The sequence below is a fragment of the Struthio camelus genome, chromosome 2 (assembly GCF_040807025.1).
Source record: "Struthio camelus isolate bStrCam1 chromosome 2, bStrCam1.hap1, whole genome shotgun sequence".
Classification (NCBI taxonomy): Eukaryota; Metazoa; Chordata; class Aves; order Struthioniformes; family Struthionidae; genus Struthio; species Struthio camelus.
The window spans coordinates 98141086-98156149 of record NC_090943.1 but is presented as its reverse complement, the minus strand read 5'-3'; the positions used below and the strand labels follow the sequence as shown (position 1 = coordinate 98156149).

General features: G+C 42.9%; 1 protein-coding gene across 1 annotated transcript in view; it reads left to right on the top strand.

Annotated features, from left to right (window-relative positions):
- The first annotated feature begins 2814 nt into the window (after nucleotides 1–2814).
- Nucleotides 2815–15064, top strand: part of LOC138066135 (uncharacterized) — a 96402-nt gene continuing 84152 nt past the window's right edge. Inside the window, exons 1-5 of the mRNA XM_068933747.1 lie at nucleotides 2815–2965; nucleotides 11074–11117; nucleotides 11572–11617; nucleotides 13808–13904; nucleotides 14350–14506. Of these exons, the coding sequence (XP_068789848.1) occupies nucleotides 2815–2965; nucleotides 11074–11117; nucleotides 11572–11617; nucleotides 13808–13904; nucleotides 14350–14506 (495 nt within the window). The remainder of the gene's footprint in view (nucleotides 2966–11073; nucleotides 11118–11571; nucleotides 11618–13807; nucleotides 13905–14349; nucleotides 14507–15064) is intronic.

Genomic DNA, 15064 nt, shown 5'->3' with positions numbered 1-15064 from the left:
CTTTCAAGGGTCCCTTTTAATTAGTATCACTTTATAGTTTGGCAGTCTTATTCCACATCTCTAGCCTTAGCCAGTTGTAAATAAAAAACTTTGGAAACCTGGATGTAAACATGGTTATGCTGTGAGACAAAAGGTCTGAGAGATGTAAACTGCTATGCATCCTCCCTTAAAATGACAATTTAAAAGTCAACTTTGTTATCAGTCCAAAGCTGGCCATCTTAGCTGAAGGGTCTAGTTGAAGTACTTATCCCACAGTCTCATGTTGCCCTCCCAGGAGATAAAGTCCCAAATTGAATGGCTCCAACCCTGCTGTTAAAACCTCCACCTTTTTCCCCAGAGCTTCTCTATGTGTGGACAGTAACAACACCTGCGGCAAAGTGCAAATAGGAGAAATAGCATAACAATTGAGACTGATATGAAAAAGAATACCACAAAGAGCACTAAACTTACTGCACTTAATACAGAAAGAATACTTTCAACCGAAGCTGCACAGGAATCCAAGAATTTTGCCATGGGATTGGGGTGACGTTTACTGTGTAATTTACAGGGCCTTGACTGTGGTTTCGTTTCTATGCGTCCGTCAGGGCCCTGGCTCACATTCAGGGGGACCAGGCAAAGTGTTTTTCATCATTTGTTGCAGTTTTGCAGGTGATGGTGATGATGGTTTGTTTGTTTTCAAGAAGAATTTCGTTTTCGTTCTTTGCTCTTCTTTTCTCTTCATGTTTAGACACTGTTTTTCAAATGTGCCTCTATTAAGGTTATATTTAGGGCTTGTTTTCTAATTTGGCACTGCTTAGAATCTCTCAGATAGATTTTTTTTTAGCATTTGATACCTTTAAACATGTAAATATCAGGCCTAATTGGAATGCCTAAATAGTCACTTTCTAAACTGTCAACGTTTTGAAATCTGTTGATGTGTGCAATCTTGAAGTTACCATAGCGACCGTCTCCATTGCCAGGGAGACATGGCGAGATCCTCACCAAACAGTTCAGCCCCAGGAAGGGTGGCTCGTGGAAGATGTCTCCATCCTTAAACCTTAGCGAGCACGGTTTTTTTCCAGTCCCTGAGGTACCTCAGCCCTCTGTGCTGCCCTAGGGCTCCCCTAGGCTGGTAGATGAGGGAGCAGCAGCCTGCTCCCAGCGGTGAGGCACAAGGGTGACCTGCCTTCTCACCAGCCTGGGGCAGACACCAGCCAGAGTCCAGGGCTGCTCCTCTCATGGGATGACACAGCGTTTCTGGCTTCTGCTCACAAATGGGTGGAATCACCTCTATTAATCAAGAAGATCGGTTCTAGCCTGTTTATGGGCGCTGGACAAGGGTGCCGTGGAGGTGGGCCGTTCCAGGGAGCATCTCGAAAGGCCTCCGGGGCCGTGGCATGTGCCATGACTCCCGCTGCTGCCACGGCTGCTGAGAGCACAGGGTGGACTCAGCACGGCAGGATGTGCCTCACCGTAGCTGGTGGGCCTCCGGTGCGGAGGGCCAATCTACTGAAAAACCACAGTATGCTGAGGGAGAGAAACTGTTAATAGGTGCCTCGTTATAGCAGATGGTCATTATCTTTTCATCCTTCAGTTTGTTCTCCAAGACAGTCTTTTTCTCTCTGCCACACATAATGTCCTTATATGCTACAACAAGTGTGCATGTGTGGGTTGTTTTCTTTTTTATCTTTTGCAGCAAAGTATTAAGCAAGGAAAATGATGTTCACAGTTCTTTTTTTCACATGGACGCAATCCTTTTCTCTTTTTGTCTTGGAGTTTCCACCCCCAAAGAGTCCACGGCCCTCTTGCAAGAAAACGTTTGGAAAGGAGCTTGAGCCCATGCTGAGCGTTTCCTGAACTGAGGCTTCCATAGATAACACACAGCGATGGACTCAGAGCTGACATCCACAATTTGCCACAGCTTCCAGGGTATGGGAATTTATTGTCATTTCACATTTGAAGGAAAGCCAAGAAAAGCAATGTGCCGGTGCAGAAAAGTTTACCTTTTGTCTTGTTACTTCTGTGAAACTTGTCTGGACTTTCCTTAGCAAGCGAACAGTTTTTATAGTTATGGTGTCTAACATCAGACAAAATCTACAAAAATTGCATGCTTTTAATAGCTTTGGTACTCCCACCACTTCTAATAATCATTAGCTTTATATAAATATATATATGTATGGCCCCTCACTCAGCCATTCTTAAAACATCCAGCAATAGTCATTCTTTGCTCCTGTTCAATATCTTCCCCAGATCCGTTTAACTAACATCAGTATTCAAAAAATCATGTAAAAAACCCTCACTGCAAACCCATGCATTTGGTCGAAATTCATAAATATTCGTTTCGAAAATAAGTAACAAGCTGGCTTTGAAGCTTGGATTTGAGTTCTGTTGTTTAAAAACAAGAACCTGGCCTTTGAATCTTTGAGGTTTTCAGGAGTCAAATTTAACTCCATAAGAATGAGGATTAGAAAGTTAAAGAAGATCATCAATGTTCTTGCAGAAAGGAGTGACTCAAGCCACAAGCGCTAGGAACTGCTAGCTCTTCTTCATTACGGGCAGCTCCTGATAAAACGTCAAGGCGACAGTCAGCCAGAGTGCAGGTGAACAGGAAGACTGCAACACCCACAGCATCTCAGCAGTCATGCTGCCGTCACGCTTTTTGCACCTGTGCAGTTCTGCTAGTCTAGTTTATATGATGTTCTCTACCCCAAATCTCAATGAAGTGCCTTTAACAGCTAACTTCTGTTCAGGATTATGGGCAGGCCCCTGTCAAATTAGCTCTCTATTGCTGCAGTCACATCGGTACTCCCTGCTAGCATACAAGGAGGAGATAGCATGCTGTTCCTTGTAGCCACACCAGCTCTGGGCTCTTTTGAATCCAGCACCCAGGGAGAAATCTGTGCCGGGTTTCACAAGACCTTCTCAGCTGCTGTGAAAGCACTGTGCAAGGTTCATGGGAAAAGACAGCTCTTCTCTCTGCGGAAAGGTAGGTTCGATCTTTCATCTCTTCCTTCAGCAGCCTCAGATTTCTTTACAGCTGGTAAGCTATCTCATCCACTGTCCTCTGGGTGGCTTATCAGAGGTCTGTCCTCTCAGGCCTTGCAGCCTTAATAAGCGTTGTTTAAAAAATTAGTTCAAAATTCACTAATGATGCAGTGTCTACCGGGAAACGTAGCGCGATATTTTCCTACCAGGATCAGGGAAATTCCACCCGCCCCTGGGATAAGGAGTGGCTTCCAGTGTACCAGGGACAGGGCTGGGGACACATGCGAGGTGCTTTATTCCTCCCTGCTCCCAAATAGTTGCTCTTGTTTTCTTCAGAGTCAGGCCTGCAGATAACATCCACTGAAAAATCCTTGCAGGGTAGTTTGGAAGTCTTTCACCTCACGAAGGAAAACATCAGCCGTTATTCGGTTAAAAAAGTGAAAGGAGAAAAGAGCAGAGACGTAGTTCCCCCTTCTCTAGGAATGATAACTTGAACTATAGTACTAATCCAAAATATTTTAGTAAATTAACTGCACGAATCCAACATGCTGCTTACTCTTCCCTGTTTTTGTTTATGTACTGCTGGCACAGCCTTGCAAAGAATCCCCCTCTTAAATGGATGTCTCTATTTTAGAGGGGGCTGTACTTTGCCCTCACTGTTTAGTCTTTCTCCCACTGACACAGGCAACCTGGGGAGGGGAATCTTTACTGCTGGCCACCTGGCTTTTAGGAAAAGGAGGAGACCTGAATTCTCTCTTCCTAATGGCTTCTCCCAGAGCTCCAAAGGCAAGAAGGATTGCATGATTATCTAAACCCAGACAAACCTACAGACAGTTTTATTTGTCTGCCCACTGCGAGTCATTCATCATGAGTTAAGGCAGGAAAGGAGGAACAACTTTATTGTTTTATTAGAGACTCTTTACTTCCCTGAAAATTTTCACTTTGTAGAGAAATGGAACATTTTTCTCTAGCACAAATTTCAAACAAAAAGGAGAGAGAGTCCCCTTCAAAACACAGGGGATGTGTGTCAGAGATGCTACGCAGCCACGACACAGCCTTTTAAAATCACGTGTGGGTGCTGCAACCCTGGAGCTCCTGCAGCTCCAGCCACCATGCTGTGCCCTGAAAAGTGCTCACCTCAGACCCCACACACCTCCTCTGGACTTGTGCCTGTCCACCATGGAAATGTTAAGCTCCGTCATGGACCGGCACACGGGCACAGGATGGGCAATGATTTTCTTTGTCACCCTGGGGTAGTCTAGGCTCAAGGCTGCTCTTTTCTTCTCCTGCCCTTTTGGTTTCTTCTCCTGCCTATTGAGGCTCTGAGTCGCTCAAGGTGGAGGCTCCTGGCCTGAGCTTGCAGTGACCCATGCTGTGAAATCTCAGTACTGCAAATAAAAGTAATTGCAGTGGAGATTGAGTATCTGTAAGCCTAGTGAGAACTAATACTGCTTATTTTCCTCTGTGACTAAGAAAAAATCCAGCATCAAAGGACTTTAATAATGTTAAAGTAATGCTTTTTAAAATGTGAAGATACTTATTTTCTCGCTCATTTGTAACAAAACCTATTACATATATGGCAGTGCAATCTATCATAAATGCAATGGAACATGCAAGGTGGGAGGAGGAACTCATGACATGTTTTTAACAGACATTTCTCCCCTCCCCCTTCAAACTGAAGGTATCTTTTATGACTTTTACTTAACGCGAGGAAGGGAAAGAGGAAGGGGAATATATTCTGGCTTCACTGGAGAAGAAGGAAGATTTATTTTATTTTATTTTAGTAGCTCCAGGCTGCCTTTGAATAACTGGGTACTACAGTCCTGGTGCATCTCTAATTAGTAAGATCAACTGCCCCTGAATTTTCTTTTACAAACTAATTTGGATATGTCAAGCCTGCAATTATTTTGAGAAAAATTTGACTCTTTGCTTATTCATCTTTCCTCCTACTCCCTAAGAAAATAAAACTGTCAGCTTAAATGCCCTTTGAAGTCTGTTTTAGGTACTCGATTGAAAATTAAATACTGCCCTGTTGCTGTTAAAGCGGTCAAGGTTCCCGGTCTTTCTCGTTTTCTTCACCCCTCGCCCCCACCCTTTGGTTTGCGAAGGATAATGAGCCCTGAGATCTGGCTTATTTCCAAATAAAACGTAACATTGCTGTGGTCAGCTGTGCCCCTGCTATTGACTGTGAGGTACGTCACAGCTGAGACGGCAGCGCTGTCGGAGTGGATGGCAAAGGGCAGCGAGGGTCCAATCCTGCAAGATGCTGAACGTCTTCAGGCCCCAGCTGACCTCTGAGGTTCACACAATCAAGCTTTATCTTCGTCCCAGAGAGCCCTTGGGTTTATGGTGAACGGTTCTGAAAACTCATAAAGATCAAACTGTTTATTGGCGTGAATGTTTTACTTTTATTCAGCAGCGTTTGTGGAGCTTGGCCATTGCAGGGCTGCTGGTCTTCAACCCAGGCTTGTGTAATAAAAGTTATTGCATGTCAGGTGCCTCCCAAAACCCTACTTCAATAATCCCTGCTTGCTGGAAGTCTCCAGAAAGAAAGAAACCAGGGAGGGGAGGGGAGGGGAGAAAAGGGGAGGGAGAACTTGGGCTCCCACTTGTTCAATCAGGTCGGTCGAGCTTTCATCTTCAGGCTCAGGCTGTGCAGCCGGAATAGTCCCCTTGGGACGATAAAACAAAAGAGCTGGCCTGGGCTGTGTGCTGGTGCCTCTCATGGATGAAGTGTCTGTGCTGGCCCGTGCTGCATGAATGAGAGAATGAAAGAGAGAAACAGGATCCTCCAGTGGAGAGAAAAGTTACAAAAGTTCGGGCCTTAGAAGAAGAGCTAATTCTTTTTACATAACAAGCTTAACCTCTTTACATTAGGAAAATCTGCCTAACTGATATGTTGTGGTTTTGCTGTGCTCAGAATTAGTTTCCTATTCAGAAAGGGTGACTGTGCAGAGCCATCCAGAGCGAAACTTTTGCTCCTTCCTCCCTGCCCCTCCTCCTCCAACCCAAATTCAAGCAGGAGCAGCAAAAAGCAGGATGGGAGGGACATTAACAGGCAGGGACTTCTCATATGCTGCATGGACCATCTTCCACTGTTACTGCTGCCCAACCCAGCTGATAACTTAGATTTTATCTTGTACTGACAAATGAAGACTTTTCTGGAAAACAAAGTTTTTCCAGAAGCTGACAGACACTGACCGGAGCGTAGCAAGCTCCCAGCAGTGCTTTAGCTGCACCAATTCATTATTTGGAGGTTTCAAGCTAGCGTCACATGCAAGGTGATGATAAATGCGGTCTGGCTGGAGCGGTGAGATGGGAATTTCTAGCCTGGTCTCGTCTAGACCGGGGTTTGTTATGGAGAGAAAGTCACAAAGGAGGGCCTGTCGAATTGCTCTGCCTGGAAGTGCTGTCACTGGGGAGCTTTAGACACGTCTAAAAAAGTGCAAGCCTGGCTTCCGGCCCCTAACCTAAGCTGTTGTAAATAACTTCAGAGTTGTCTTTCAGCAGGGGCTGGGAAGCTTGTAACCTGAACATAGTTGTGCTCTTAATAGCCAGATACCAAAATATGGCAGATTTCACCATTCTTCTTTGGACCTGAAAGTTTTAAAGCCTCATTAAGGTGAAGCAAAAAGATGTATCTATAACAAAAACATGTTTTCTCTTCAAGCCCAGATGGGTGTTTCTCCTGTGCTCAGTTCCTTATAACAAATTGTGAGAAATACCCATGCAATCATCGCAGTATTCATGTATATTTATATGTACATGTATATAACATTATAATACTGTTGCATATACATGTATACAATGTAATAAATACGTATAACCCATGCCCACACAGAGCAGGGTTAAATGTAGTGCATGCACTGCAAAATGTGTTACCAATGCAGATGGAGCAGTGAGTGGTTTTCTCTATGCTGATTATAGCAACCACACGCCTTGTGGAGGAACTTAACACTTAAAGTATTCTGACAGCATTTGTTTCCAGAAGACAAGATAGGAAAGTCGTTGGAGGATGTTGTTGCACATTTAGTTGTTGAGTCTGTCTGTCATCCTCATCATTTGCTTTCATCTGAAATTTTGTCCCTTTGTGCTCCATATTTCAAACAAGCAGTATGCGCGCATTGATAGTGTTTTATCATGTTCACGTTTTGACATATGGCTGAAACCACATTTTAAATATACAGGAGGACAGACAAGATAAATGTTAGCATATAAAATACGAAAACTATATTTAGGCACATTCACCCTTTCGTTCTATACTTTCACACTATAACTCCATTTCTGTCCATTACAAAGTACTGCAATATCACATTGTGTTGAAGTCAAAGTTTTGCCTTGTGAAACACAAGTCTCTTTAGGTAAATTTTCACCAGTATTTATTGCAGTTATAACAACGTAGCTTCTCTATTGACATACTACCCTTGTCATTGTTTCTCAGTGAAGCTAATATTTTTATGCCTCAATGTGAATAGAAAATAATTATTATTTGTGGAAATTTTTCACTGTGAAAAATACTGCAACTCTCAATGAGTTTGAAATGTTATTTTCCCTTTTCTGAATATCAGCTTAGGGACTTAAATTCTAGTAATATGACATAACTTTATTCTTGTACATGGCGGATGGTTACATAGCAGGATTTCTCATGACAGTGGATTGCTGACACAAACCTGCCTAACGCCAGAACGACAGTGGCCTTTTAGTTTACCTTACAGAGCATTATTTTCAGTCATTTGTAGCTTTCTGTAAATATTTTCCATTGGACTTAAATTTATATGTGTTGCTCCAAGCAGTTTTTTTGGTAGGAAAAGCTGAGAAAAAGCTTGCCAATCACAATGAAATTTTTCTCCTCCAATATGGTTGTTTCTTCTTTCCCAACCCCATTTTTAAGGGATTTATTTTTGTACACTAGTACACGTCTCAACAGTTACACTGTGAATAGTGTGAGGAAGCTGAAACCGGTAGGAGAATCTCAGCCTTTTCATTTCCTGAAGCATTTTTAATTTTAGGAACATCACCTGGGCTTTTGCACTTAACATATCTGCTTAGCAAAGGAGCATCCAAACTTTCTCTTCTGGAAAATATGCATTCATCAAGGCTGCCATGGATCGCACACATGAAAACACACACGCGCGCGCGCACGCACACACTCACACACACACGTCCCTTTTTACTTGACGTTTAGGCCTGCTGTGATTGGAAGTGAATCATTTGAACTGACATTCTTTAAAGACCTTAACAGCTCAGCAGCCACCATAGAAACAAGGCGTAGCTACAAAGAGGAGACTTTGCCAGCGTGCGTGCCTTTTAGGCCTGTATGAAGAAACGCATGCCTTGCTCAGGGCCAGATCTTGAAATGAGTTAGGTCACGACTCAGCAAAGTATTGTAAGCACATGCTTGATTTTCCTTCAAGTAAATACGGTCTAAGGCAGTGCTCAGAGGCTTGGGCAAAGAGCTCTCCTGAATGATGCCCTTATGCACAAATGTCACGCTGTTTTTTACTGTGTTGGGTAAATCACTCACGAGCACGGTTACTCCTCTACTGGGAGGAGCTGGCTTTCCATACTTTTTATATGTCTAAAAATAATATATAATTATATATTTGTATTTTCCTGTAATCTGTGTCTTAGGCTATCTTACATATTATCTTTGTAAATCGGATCATGCAAGTTATTTTTAAATCAAATTTTCTTCTCTTTATCCCATTCCAAAAACAATAAACAAACCTTCTGAGGAGAAGGAATAATAATATATAACCTCCCCATAAACACATGGGTATAATTCAGTCTAAATTCCAGCCCTGTCTAGCAGCTACCCAAGAGCTCACCTCCTTTCAGAGATTATGACATTTCCATTGAATTAGTCTTTGTATTCCAGCGGGAACCTTATGTTTGTATTTGTTGTTCCATACTACCTTGTGCAATGCTTTGTTAGGCTGAAAGTGTTTCAAAACGACTGAGTCACGTTGTGCCCATGCGGTCCAGCTAAGGTCACAACAATGTAAAGCTGCCCATATGATGGATGTGTTTCTGCTGCCAGTTCTCACCGTGGCTGATATTTACAACCCTGGTTCCAAGAGACAGCTGATTATGAGACAAAGTCGCTTCTCACCTTAAGTAACTAAAAAGCTCTAGCTCTTCTGATTACGGGGAAAAGTCTGAGATGTAACCAGGGCCCTGGAGGAGCTGAGCGCCCAGTCAGAACCCAACCAGGTACATCACGTTCCCATCTCGTTGCAGAAAGGTGAGGTTTTTCAGCCATAGTTAACAGATGTTGGCTACAGCGTTACACTGAGATGAACGCAAGACAAAAATAGCCGTGATCGTGTTTCCTCCTGTCTGAGTCGTAGGTGGGGAGATGTGGGAAGATTTCGCTCTCTGCTGGGGTCACAGTAGTGCAATGTTTGTTGTCTTCTGCCGACTGTCATGTGCCCCATAAAAGCCAAAAGAGGCCTTCTCTCTATTGAAAGAAGTTCTTGGCATATTTGGAGCACATGCTGACACCAGTTGCTTTTCAAAGGCTCTGTAAATTCCAGCTCGTTCTTCTATCCCATTTTCCATTCAGAGACGCAGCAAGGGGCATTTGGCAGACCATGAAATAAAACTGCACGTGCTGTAATCCCTTTCAGGGTGAGGCTCCCGCTCTCGCTCTCTCCCCTTCCTCCCTCCCTCCCTCCCTTCCTCCCTCTCTTTTACTCTGATTTTTACTCTGTACAAGTGTGACCAACTACAGGAGCACCTTGCTTGGATTAGACAAGGTCATGGAAAATGCCTGGAAAATCTAGGGCTTGTTATGAGCTCAACAAGCAGCAATATTGACCTGAATAGTTTTAGTAGCACAAGAGTTTAATTCCACCCTGTGAGCTGCCTTTTGCCTTTTCCCCCACCTTCTATTGTTAACCAAGGTTAACTCTTTCCAAGCTTAAAAAAGGCTGGCTACTTTGTCAGTTCTAATAGAAAAATATAGCCAAAATCCAGATTACTGTATTATGCTTGCAGACATGCAAAAAAGGCTGTTTTGTGACAGAGCGTTTACAGTAGATGTGCCAAGCACTTCAGTGCATCCCTGGGTTAATTTGATATTGCCTTTTGGCACCAAAAGACACAGGGAAGCTAGAGACTGCTGCCCCATTTGGAAGATAGACCATGAGAGCAAAGCACATGTCTCTCAGCTTTAGTGTCTGTCAGGTCTTTTGAAGGGGATCTTTGGAGTGCACTCCTACAGCAGTGGTACAGAATAAGACCTTTGAAGTGATCCTCAGGAAAATCAAAGGGCTGGAGGGACAGAGAGAGACTTCATGCAGATACCTGTGAGCTTGAGGGGCCAAACCTAGTTAGTTATTTTAAATTGGCTTTGTTCCATTGACGTGGTTTCTCACTTAGGCATAGCTTCATGTATTTCTGGGTCCTTTAATTTCAGGCCTCTGAGGAAAAAACTGCCTGATTTCCTGGCATCTGTTTTCCTGCGTAAAGTCATGGTTCCACCAGCAACTGAACTGATCTTAGGGGCCACTGCAGCCAGCAAATGAGCTGCTCTCCCTTCCCCTCCTGCCTGCCTCCAGCCTCCCCCCAGCCTCATGCTCCCTTTCCCCTTTGCTTGCACCACTCAGCTGAAACACTCGCACAGCAGGGAACTGCCTGGCTCGTCTGCTGGATCGTTTTCTGCTGTTTAGCAGGATAAGGTAAATTGTGGAAGGTCTGATGGGTGCTGGTGGCACCAGGTGGGTGGTGGGTGCGGGGTTGCTGAGGAGGGTCAGAAGAGGGGAGCAGGTTCCCCTTTTGGTAATGTTTGTTGCTATGTTGGATCATCCTACCCTGTGGAGCCACCCCTACATTGTTAATGATTTATCACTGAATAATTATTTGCAATCACTGAGCCCAGCCAAGAATGAATTCCCTGTTGTTCAGGGTGATGGAAAAGGTCCTTGCCCCAGAAAGCTGACTTTAGGAGACAAGAGGCTCACAGGAGGGGAGCGTAGGAGGAAATCATCAGCGTGAGAAGCAGCTGCCAGAGGAAAGCACTGTAACATGACCAAGGACGCTGGGAGATAAAAGCCCAGATCAAAAGAAGATGCAGAAATGCCTGTGAGGAAAGGGAAGACTGAGAAGGGAAGGATGAGTTAATTACCTTAATACCAACTGCGTTATATCATGTGAGTTAGAAGGGGCACTCTTATTCTGAGTAAGTAGTTTTCCAGTATGTGACCCTGGAAAGACTTCCTAGTCCTGTTTCTCTAAATTGAATTGAGAAACACATTCTCAATTCGCTTTCAGCAGCTTGGAGAGAATGCATAGACATGCATTGGCTTGGTCCAGTCCCTTCTCTATGCATTTATTTAGTTTCCCCTCTATAGCTTTCAGCTCTTGGCAAGGGATAAGACATATATAAGACATAAGATATTTTGTTAACTTACCCTTATTGTAGGTGTTTTTCTATAGAGTAGTCTTCATATGCATTTTTGTACCCTTGTTTTGGCTTAGAAACTTAGAGAAATAAGTTAGCAAATATGACTACATTAAGGAAAACAAGCTGCATTTCTCCACATGCAAGTAACCAGTTCTTTATACTCAGAATAGGTATAGTTCTTAACTGTCCTGGTTTTTAAGCCAGGGACGTTGGAGAAGCACAGAAGCAACAATGATGAGCCCCAAGGTATGTTTACTTAATATCTATTGAGATGCTGGTATCTCCTCCTGTAATTCAGAGAAGCTGTGTGGAAAGGGGAAGTAGAAATGGTGGTCTCAGCAAATTAGGTATAAATTTGGGCAAAGGATCAAAGATTCTGTTTTTATGGAAACCAGCTGATCAATCCTTATCTTTCATGTAGCAGATCCCCCCTTTTTTTTTCTTTCTTCTTATTTGTTGTCATGGTTAAAAATGTGAAATATAAAGTAAATGTTTCATCATGGGCCAGAGCATGATTTCTACCAGCACATGAACATTTCTTTGCCTTGGTCTCTTCTAACAACCAGTAAAATATCTGAACACATCGTTGTGCCAGATAAAAGAAAAAAGTAATAATACAGTATGAAATCAACCTGAGCAGCTAGCTAATGATTTGACTTTCATTGCTTTTAGAACTACAGGAATCAAATTCAGTCCAGCGCTGGTATTTACTGTCAAGTGGCCTACTTCAGATGTTAATGCTCTCTTGAGACCCTGGTCTGACCCAAATTGTTGTTACAACTTGGCCCACCCCAATATAATAAACCATAAACCTGTCACATGGTGCCCCTTATTCAGTAATTAGAAACCTCCTAAGTCCAGTGTTAAGTACCGTGCCTAAAAACAGGCTGAGAAAATGCCAATTTACAAAGGACTCATGGTCAAGGTGTTGAGTGAATTGCTGGCTGAAAAGGAAGACCACAAAAAGAAATGAAAGGAAACATTGCTAAGCTCCCATCAGTAAAACTGTAGCAGTCTCCCCTCTGCATAATCAATGACTGCAGAAGCAAAGCATTGCTTATCTGTTTTTCTACCAAGTGGAAAATATATACGGTATGCATCATCATGGAAATGGAGAAGATATATAGGGATATAACAAAATTATTGATAGGAAATGTTTATAAATGGTTGTTCAGATGTTACTTTTAAGGTAAAGAACTAATGAAATAAGAGAACATTGCAGAAAAATAAGCGCCAAAATATGCTTAAAAATTGAGAAGTAATGAATATACACTCTTGTGACTATACATTATGAATGTAGAATTAATTTATAATGCATTTCAGCAATGCTATACCCTTCTCCACGCTTAATTATGCTAGATAAATACCTGGAGTGAGAAATGGATTGCTGACAGTTGGAGCTGAGGAGGACTTTTGTCCTAAAAATGAGAACTAAATTTTTGCAAGGCGGAGACAGTTTTAAGTATTTTTATAGTTAACCAAGTCTTTACCATTCCAGAGTCTTTTCCACTTGAAGACCTTGACTTTTAAACCCTATCTCACCTTTGTGAAACCAACATCATTTAGTGACACTAAACCTTCCCTATCCTGTTCCTTGACTAAGTAACTTGACTGCTATTGCAAAGGAAGCAAGTAGCAAAGCTTGGAGTTAAGCCGAGACCTGACAGAGCTAAAGCCTAGGCTTTAACCATAGGATGGCCCTAGCTGTCTGAATCCAGCTCCCCACCTCGTCTCCAACGTGCCCATGACAAAACCATCACTGCAGCCCAAGCACAGTAAGATCACACACTTTCTGAAGTGTAAAATATCTGTCTTGTGGAGAGGATTTTTTTTCATTGTGACTTAAACTTTTAGCTGTTACTGGTCATGTATTGAAATATTTGCTTTTTAAAGACTATAAATATTGTTTATCCCCCTTCCTGCCTCTCCTCAGAACTTTTCATCTGATTGACCTATGGAAAATTGGGCAACAAAAGATACTTTTCAGTGCCTACTGTTTAATATCCTCTATTTATGTCTCAGTGAAATGAATAAGATTTATGTGGAAGGGGACACAAAGCTGGCTAAGCTCATTTGGTAATCAAGTTTTAAAGCTTTTTCTGAATTCATGGCAGCCCTGTGTTCAGATCCTTTCTCACGGATCCTCTTCCCCTTTGATTTCCCTTCTAACTCACAAGCCTTCCACATCCATTACCCTTATGTTGTATTTCCAGCTTGGCTGGCAGCCAAGACACTTGGTTTCTCAGAACAGCTAATAGGTAAGATTCACAAGTTTTGATATGGCCAGGTGATGTGGGAAAAGCACATAGGAAGGAAAGGGAAATCCTACTTAAAAAATGTGTATAGAGAGATGAGAAGTTTTGTTTGTTTTCTGTTTTTTTTTTTTTTTAAGATTTTCTCCAGCCATGGCTGTAGCCTTTCGTGTTTCGTTGGCAGCATCTGCAGTGGCTCAGACACACGGAGAGGGAAGCTGCCTCACTTCTTCCTTTCTGCTGGTTCTCAAGTGCAACAGCTGCCTCCAGGTGCTCAGCAGGTATCTGCCAAAACATAAAAGCAGCCTCCAAAATCTTGTAAAAGTTTGAGTAGACCTGCTTTCCCAAACAGTAGGGGCGTTTTATATCCTCACTACAGTAAGCTCCCTATTCCCCAAAAGGGTGGGGGGCCGGGATACCCCAGCTAATGGAAAACCTCCAGTAATATTGACACTACAGCTCTTCTCCAGGAATGCAAGCAGGCACATTTGCAGACGTCATGGCCTGCGAGAGGAGAGAGTTAACTTTGTTTTTTGTACCATTACCCTCCCTAATCCTCTAACAAACCCCCCTCCCCAATACGCTCACAGAGGGCAGAAGGTACTGATTCTAAATATATTTATTAAATCCTTAAAACCTAGCAGATCAAGACAAATCCTTCCGTGCTTCTTTATACCTTATACAGAAGTGTAAAGATCACACACACAATTTATTATTCCTTTTTAGGTTGGCTCTCGGAGCAGGGGAGGCCTGTGTAGATACAGGACTCCTGGTGTATCTGCTGGTGCTGACTTCTGAGGGAATTTGGAGCAGGCTCACAAGCAGGGAGGAGGAAGTAACTGGAGGGAAAAAGACAGTTTTTGAGGCCTTCACTGGCAGTTTGGTGAGTGACGTGTGATACAAAGCAGGGCCATCACCTCTTTTCTTCATTCTGCCACTCAGCTTTAGGAGAGAGGGGGGGAAAAAAAAAAAAAAACCTCTAGGATCTTTCAGCCAGAAGGTCTGGTTTGGGCTGGCCTGTGCGTCATTTGTCAAGCTGCAGCGTACATCGCTGCTCTGAAACCATACCAGGAGGCCTGACCACACCACTGTTGTGCAAAGCTTGGAAACTGCAGAGAGACTGTTTGTTCTCATTGCCCTGGAAAGCAGAACCCATAGAAAGAGGCTGCTGTTTCCCAGATAAATCCTGTTGGAAGCAGTTACCAAAAATGGAAGATAAAAGAAACGTGGGGTAAGATTCATGTAAATCTTAGATGACTATTTGGGGATCCAGAAAAGGGTCGACTAAACGCATTAAAATATTTATCCCTTGGTAGCAGATAGACAGATCATCATTTGTGTATTTAAAAAAAAAATCAATCAACGTGTGCAAGGTTCAAGTGTACAGCAGATACAAACCAGCTCTCAAATTTGGTATGTAAATCATTTTGTCATGTTCTTG